At 43.6% G+C, this 8,527-nt stretch overlaps 1 protein-coding gene across 1 annotated transcript; it reads right to left on the reverse strand.

The window, feature by feature from the left end:
* Nucleotides 1-7,146: 7,146 nt before the first annotated feature.
* On the reverse strand, nucleotides 7,147-7,590 carry LOC147880349 (uncharacterized). The gene has a single exon (XM_087370590.1). It carries the CDS (start codon nucleotides 7,588-7,590, stop codon nucleotides 7,147-7,149), a length of 444 nt encoding a protein of 147 aa, XP_087226716.1.
* Between the last annotated feature and the right edge of the window lie 937 nt (nucleotides 7,591-8,527).

Below are 8,527 nucleotides of genomic sequence, written 5' to 3' on the forward strand. Positions count from 1 at the left end.
AACACATCAATCAATCTCTTAGTTTGCATACCCAAAGGTACAACACCCGTATGAGTAATGTCGTGCTAAGTATCATCACCAGTGCAAATAAATCCATGTAGTCCAGGAGTCATCTGTTCAAACCACTCACCATGTGGTGTCATATGGTTAGATGCTCCTGAATCTATGTACCACACATCCTCAAAGCCACCATCAGTAGGCTTATGATCTTGTACATATGTCATAGCAAACAACTGGTTTGTGGGTGTGTCATGTGTATGACTTGAAGAAGCAATATGACCTTGCTGATTTGCCCTTCCTCTTTGATTTGCTTGCTTCTTGAAGCAATCCCTTGCAATATGGCCAATCTTCCCACAGTAATGGCATACCTTATCCTTATTGGGCTGATCCACATGGTGAGGTGGCTGCCAAGCCCCTCTACCTCGTGATCCTGATCTCCCCCTACCTCGGAGAGATCCTCCTCCTCTATGAGGCTGATTTTGATTGCTCCAATTATGGGCTTGAGCCTGTGATGTATATCTGACATCACCTCTACCATGAGAGGCACTCTTGCCTCTACCACCTCTACCTCTCTGATTAGAGTAAAAAATAGCATCTCTATTTCTAGAGCTACTAGTAGTATATAGCCCAAGCTTCACTTCTTCATGTATCAAAAGAGCAACCAGTTCATTGAAATCTGGCATATCTGGCCTCATAAGTGTCAAAAGACTTATATTCAGGACCAATCCATTCAAAGTGACAGCAACCATGTCATCATCATACACAAAAGCATCAATAGAAGCTAATTGATTAGCTATGGTTTTGATTTCAATCATGTACTCCTGTATTGTTTTACCCCGCCTTGACATATTGTTGAACTTTTGCTTCAGCTGAATTTTCCTGGCACTTGTAGTTGTGCCATAATATCTTGTCAAGATATCCCATGCATTTTTGGGAGACTTGTAGTTCAGAATTTGCATAACCATGGCATCTAAATAGATATTGAAATCCAGTGAAGCACCCTTCGTGCTCTTTCCAGCCAAGCTTTATGATTCTTAACTTGTTCTGCAGTAGCATTTCTTTCTGGCAAATTAGGCTCTTTCTCATCACCTATAACCAAATCCCAATAGCCTTTTCCAATCAAAAAGTTCTCCATTCTAAATTTCCAAATGGGATAGTTATGGTAATCTAATTTCTCACCAACAATCTGGATGATATTATCAGACCCACTTGCATTCGCCATAGTTACAAAAAAACAGATTCCTACAACTTTTTTACTGTTTTGGACTGTCAATATCTTTCACACCTTAGCTTGGATGCAAATACTGTCAAAAGCAAAACTGTAGCCAGTGCATGGCTCTACAATCTTCCAGTTCAGTGTAGATCCCAATTCCTTAAGGATTTTCTGATATCTGCTGCTGAAAACAGCCACCTGCACACTTTTGACTGTAGTCCAGTCCAAGAACTTCCAGTTACCACTGCACAACTGATCAACTAGAATCATAATGGCACTTTGCTCCTTTCAGTGTGGCAAGGAAAAGCAACACACTAACCAATAGTGGCAATCAAGGTGTCCAATAATGCCTCACAATATTCCAACAATCAATCACTAGCAGCTCATAGCATGAGCAAACAACAATCAATATGTAGCTGGAATCAGGCATAAAAAGTACAACCGCTTGCTGGGCATCAAGATCCTCAAACCAACCATTGTATCACAACAAGATCAAAGGCATCTGATCCATTGCAAATATTCAAATATCACTGCAATCATGCATGAACCATGGACCATATCAGGCCCCAAGATGCATCCACTAGTAGTATGTCACTAGCATAGGATCACCCGGCAATATGACAACAGATAAGCATAACCTCATGCATAGTAAGGAATCAACCACTGTCAACCACTGTCTCTGTAAGTGTATGTTCCTGCAAGAAAACCTATCCCCAGGCACAAGTCTACCACCCCTATAGCGGTGGGCTATGCCAATCCTTGTAGTAAAATGAATAAGAAAAACGAGTGTAGTGTAGAGAAACAAGGCACCTGTATTTCTTTTTCAACTATAAGTGGCAACCGATCTCTTGAGAACCTTCAAGAGGTCTTCTTCCCTCAGCCTCCAAACTTTAATAGATATTCTTCAACAAACTTGAGCAGATGCAACTTCCACAGCTTCAATATGCCAGATTTCTTCATAGGAATTTCAAAACGGCGATTTGGAGATGTAAACGATCGAATTCGGCCAAAAAACAGCAGACCCAGGTCCAAAGGAACTGAAATTACTCAGAACGAAGAAATTGAGTAATATAGAGTATTCGTTTGCAAAATTTCAACGTCGTGACAAAAAACTGCCTGTAGAAGGGAGGACAAGCCAGGAATTCTTCAACACAAGCTTAGCACATCTCTCTTATCCTAAAAAACGACCAGGGTTCTGCCTCAACACACCACTCTACCACAGCAACTCACCCATAAGCATTGAAGTGCTCTGATACCATGTCAAAGAAGATAGTGTAGTAGAAGCGAGAATACTTAGGTAGGAGGAAGAACACCAGGAGGGCAAGCAGCCTCCAATACATAGTCTATTCCATACTAGAAGGAAAAAGACAGTACATACACCAAGTGAACACACTAAAAAAAGCTAAAACCACAAGATAAGACCTAACTGGACTAATAAGAACTAACCATGGGTATGAACCATGGTCTGACTACTACTCGCTACTAACACCAATCATAGTGCCGATAGGCATATCCAGCTATCCATAACATATCTGTGGGATAGCATACCCGAGCTTGTCTTCCAACAACCCATAGACTCCGAGATTGTCGTTAACACTTTTGCCACCGACACCCTCGCCGCATCAGTGATTGCCATTGATGTTGTAGTAGTCACCGCAATTGTTGTTGTTGTACTCTCCTAAAGCTGCTCCATCCATCACTGCATCAGAGAGCCTCCCACCACCGAAGTACCGCCTAGGATCACCGTTGTAGTAGACACTGGAGTCACCATCACTCGCTCTACCATGACTGGTAACACCATCAGTGTAGACACAGCAATTTGCGTCGTCACCACCCCACTAGTGGAAACACGTCCCACAGCACCAGTATGTATCGGAGTTGAAGGTGCTCGGGGAGACACCACCCCCTAGCTAAGGCGAGGCTTCTTCCATTGTTGTTTTGTAGCCACTTCACCAAAAGATCCCTCCGCTTCATCTTGTGCAGGCCCTCAAGCGCAAGAGTGAGCACCAAGGTAGTCAACCGTCGAGGTGCTATCGACTCTAAATGGATGGGAAACAAAATCTCTAGAACCTGCCCAATCTTGGAATTGACTGCCTACTTCTTATCAACATGAGTTGCCACTCGTAAAGCCTTTGCATGAATCCGCTCCTTAAGGATTCGCACCCATGGCATCACCCTCTCATTAGCAACATCTATCATCCCTCTGACAAAACATGTGTGCCTCAGGATCTATGGAGCACTCTAAGGTGGATGGAACCTATGTGGAAACATGATGAAGAGAGTGCTCATGACATGTATCTCAAGTCAATTAGGTTCCAAGATAGATTAGCTTGGACTCATAAAGAGAATCTTGAGATAGTGCAAAGTGCTTGATTGATATTACTTCAAATGAACCTCCCTTTTATAGGTGAGGGTACTTACATCCATTTACTTGCTCACATGTGGGATATCTCCTCCATGCCATGTGGCAGCTTACCCTTTGCTCATACCTTTGCTCTACAAGTGCTCATGGCACCACAACTCTCAACACCTCCCCTTGGTGCCATAATCCTTTGGCTACTGCAAGGTGGTCAGATGTGAGTTACATTCCATCACCTCCCCTTAGTGCTTGCATGCTACTTAAGGTGGTCAAGTGTGGCTTCTACATGTCAATACCTCCCCTGGGTGCTTTCATAGCTACTCTCAGGTGGTCAGGCTTGATTTACAAAACATAGGCAAGGTTGGCAAGGTTTTTGCTTTTCAATGCTTCATGTCGATGGCGTTTGCTTCTTCTCTTGACGTAGCTTGATGCATGATGCTTTGTTCTTCCATGTGCCTTAATGCTTTGTGTGGATGCCATGCTTCGGGCTATGGTCACCTCATACACTTGTGCTTTTGGCATGCTTTTTACATCGATGTTTGCATTCATGCTTTGCTTTTCCAATTGTTGCAAAGGTCTTACCAATTGATTTCTTTCAATATTGGCAGTGTCTAATTGCATACAATGATTCTGATCCAACAAGCGCGTAGGGCTCGAAAAGTCGATCACTTTTCCTTTTTGGAGCGTGTGCAAATTCTTCTTGGATTGCAAGTTATGGCTTGTCGAAGTTTTATGAAGAAGAGGGCTTTTGATGATGTGGCACAGGGATTCATATGCCGAATGCCAAACTGTGCTTGGCAGGGGCTATGTGCTTGGGTGGCACTTGCATGCTTATGTGGCACTCTGCCATGTGTCAATCTTTTAAGCCAAATGAGTTAACCCAAGGTTTTACTGTAGTTCCAGTAACTGAACCTATGCCCACTAACTGAACCATACCTAACCATGGTTATCTTGTAATCTAACCACAGTTAAGTCCTATCTTAACACGTGTTGATGAGGGAGTGTAGAGAGAGATAGACTCTGTGCAAAGATGTCGATAAGGATAGAGATTGAAGCTGTCGTTGAGGCCGTCGTGGTCGGGCGCGATTGAAGCTATCGTACCTCCAAGGAAAGGACTTTTGAAAAGTCGTAGCGTCCGAGTTACTATCGTGAGCTTGGTTGGCTGTAGGGAGTTTCTGCGTTGTCGATGGAGGGAGCCGTTCGTTGTTGTTGTTTGCTTCTGTCACTGAAGTCGCCACGTTTGGAGATGGAGGTTGCTGCCTTTTGTGTCAAGTCGCCTCGTGTGCCGGTTGAAAGGCTTTCCGGAGGCTCTAGCGTGGGCACCTTGGAGCATGGGCGTTGCACTAGTCTAGAGCTGGATGTCGTTGGAGCAGCGCCAGTTGATGTTATCCCGTTCGTTGGCGCTCATGCTGAGGAACTAAGTAGAGCTACAAAGAGCATAGAAGGCCACCCAAAAGTTTTGGCACTCTCTTCTTGTTGAAGCTAGTCGTTGCTGGTAGAGGTCGGCTCTCGAGAGGCTGGCCGATCCAAAGATGGACGTTGATGCAGAGGATGGTTGCTGAATGAGCTGGTTCGACGGGTCACGGGCAATGTTTGTTGCAGATTTCGAGGCTACATGCGCTGCTTTGGCTGCTGGCCTGTGAGGCTTGTTGTCGGTGTTGGCGCTGGAGCCCTCGGTGCATCAGAGGCTGTTGAAGGCTGGCCTTCACGTAGGACTTGCCGTTCGCTGGAGGGCGCAGTAGAGTCACATCTACCCTTGGCACTCTGCTAGGTTGCAGAGGTGGTACTTCGTGACTCAGGGTCGCTGGGAGCTATGGAGGCCGTAGCTGGTCGTTGAAGTGCTGCAATCCAAATGCTTAGCTACAATGGACAAGCTCCATTAATCGTCGTTGCGGTAGAAAACTGCATGGATTCCTTCATCAACAACACTGAATCATTTCGGTCAAACTCTCCGTGAATTCTATCTCTCTCTCTATCTTGATCCTAAGACATTTCCTTCTCTCAATCTCGTCTCCTTGAGCTCATGATCTATTTCAAGATGTTAGCTTCCTTTCAATCTCACAGATACATATCCTCTCCTTCAAAGAACCTCACTCATGAATTTCTCACAAGAAGAATCAAAAAGAGCCGAAGCCTATGGACAGAATTTTCTCTCACAAATATCACTCAAGAAAAAACTCACTCTAAAACTGAAACTAACCTAGAAGAAAACATGAGCTCCTAAAACATGCCTACAACTAATCTAGGAATGGAAGCAATCCTAGTGAACTACTAATGAGCTAAGCTAGGAGAGCTAAACCTATGCTCTAATACCATGACAAAACATGTGTGCCTCAGGATCTATGGAGCACTCTAAGGTGGATGGAACCTATGTGGAAACATGATGAAGAGAGTGCTCATGACATGTATCTCAAGTCAATTAGGTTCCAAGATAGATTAGCTTGGACTCATAAAGAGAATCTTGAGATAGTGCAAAGTGCTTGATTGATATTACTTCAAATGAACCTCCCTTTTATAGGTGAGGGTACTTACATCCATTTGCTTGCTCACATGTGGGATATCTCCTCCATGCCATGTGGCAGCTTACCCTTTGCTCATACCTTTGCTCTACAAGTGCTCATGGCACCACAACTCTCAACACCCTCGAGTCTGAGGCATGATGGTATACGTCTTGGCCTACAAGAACAATGACTCGAGAATCCAGTGATACAGGTCCCTCATTTGAGCATCCAAACACCCACTCAGCTTGTATTCGCCCCTGGTAGGAGCTCCAAACTCTGCCTACATCACCGCCGGTGTACTTGTTGGTTGCACGACCATCACACCATCCATAGGCAAAAAGAGACGTTGATGAATCAATTGCTCAGTCAACTCCCGATGCTCATCCAAAAACTCCACAATAGTTCCTACTGCCAACTGCTGGCAAAGTGCTGAGGCTGACAGATGAATAGCCACCCTCTGCCAATTGATACTATTGAAACTACGAATCCATAGCCACTGAAGACGAGCATCAATCGACTGAGAATCTATATACACCAACGAAAGAAGAGGGAGAAATTGAGCATGAGTCATCCCCATAGTGAGACGAAGGAGAAGAACCAAGATAACAGAGAACATTGATGATAGGTGGACGACAAATGCACTCAAGAGAACCGCAAGTCCGATGACGAGCAAGTAGCAAGCAACTAAGACATGCAAAAAATGGAGCAAGAGTTGGAATTCAGATGGCCAATATCCCATCCTGACAATAGTGAGTTGCATGGCATCTAGGCTAGGATCTCGTAGAAGACTACTGTCATCATGCCGCGAACCCTTCTACCATGTGTCCTCATGCGATGGCTCGGCCACCTCCACCTCAACCGAAGAAATTTGTGCCTCATTAGAGATGGGGAATGGGCATTGAATATTGCCATCATGATGGTATGGATGAAGCCGAAACCCATTAATTGGATGTGGAAGAACGTGTCCTTACAAATCCACAAGATAAAATGATGTTGATCCGTAATTATGAAAAACCCAGAACAGACTCGACCATCACGATTTCAATTTCCTTGGCATTTTCCCAAGGTGAGTGTTAAATATGAAGAACCAATTGCCCACGCTCAAAATATTTATTCTTAGATGCCAAATCCACCCTTCGCTTGCGCCTAGCTTGAATCTCCAAGGTGAGATAATAGCTCTCCAGCCGCAATTCATCCAATTGGTCGAGAACATCCAACCGGAATACCATAGAATCATGCGGAAGGAGCCTTTCCTCCACCACAATCCTCAAACTCGAAACAATATGCTCGATCGGCGTGATTGCTTCCAGCCCAAATGCCAATATAAAAGGAGTCAACCCTGTGGCCACCTTGAATGAAGTGCGGTACGCCCATAGTGCTGCCAGCAACTTTTCATCCCAATCCGTGCGGTGTTCATTCACCAATAGCGAGATGATCCCCTTGAACGTAAAGTTGGTAGACTCAGCCAATCCATTCGCTTGCGGATAATAGGGAGAAGACTTCTTATGAATCACCATCTAAAAAGCATTCATCTGCTTGATGACTTTGTTGAAAAAATGAGTCCCCTTGTCGCTGTGACAATCTCAATTGGACACCCAACTGAGTGAACACATCGCGGTATAGACACTTTGCGATCGATTTTGTGGTGTTGTCCCGCAAAGCCCAAGCTTCCACCCATTTGGTCCAATAGTTAGTGGCTACCAAAGTCTAGCAATTCCAATTCCGGGTTCGGGCAGCTGCGGGCTTGAATGGACCCATGAAATCTAGGCCCCATTTCTGAAATGGTTCCAGAGGCAAGATGGGATTAAGTGGCATGCATTCTCGATCAGTGGGCTGTCCCAACCATTAGCAAAGGTCGCAACTTTTTGCAAACCATCGAGCATCCTTCTGTATGGTCGGCCACCATAACCCTGCCTGTAGAACTTTCTTTGCAACACTTATTTCATTAATTTTGGACTTGTCAATGTACAAATTCATTTTTACATATTCTTTTGGACTAGTTTTCAGATAAAATTTAAGAAAAACCCAATCTTCAAAGCACATATAAAAACATAAAAACAAGCATTTTTTAATATATGTTTTAAGGACATGAAACTAAAATTATAAAATTTAACGCAGCCTACATAAGTTACATGAAAAAATAAGATTCGGTTGTTGTAAACTCTCTTAATATTTAATGGTGTTAATAAACACCTTCAAAAGTTAAGCCTGAGATTTTCAAGACTACATAAGTTACATGAAAAAATAAGATTCTGTTGTTGTAAACTCTCTTAATATTTAATGGTGTTAATAAACACCTTCAAAAGTTAAGCCTGAGATTTTCAAGACTACAGCCATTCAATTTGATGAATTTTCTATTTTCAAGTCCTTAGCCTAAATTCAACCCATTCAAGAGCTGAGCTCATCTCTTCCTCATCGATGTAGTTAAAATTATAGAAGAGAAGTAAGGATTGA

Source organism: Dipteris shenzhenensis, chromosome 32, assembly GCF_047967505.1.
Source record: "Dipteris shenzhenensis isolate YYH24624 ecotype China chromosome 32, Dip_SZ_1.0, whole genome shotgun sequence".
Taxonomy (NCBI): Eukaryota; Viridiplantae; Streptophyta; class Polypodiopsida; order Gleicheniales; family Dipteridaceae; genus Dipteris; species Dipteris shenzhenensis.

Coding starts and splice junctions, on each gene's coding strand:
- LOC147880349 (XM_087370590.1), bottom strand. CDS start 7,590: ATGGTGATTCATAAGAAGTCTTCTCCCTATTATCCGCAAGCGAATGGA.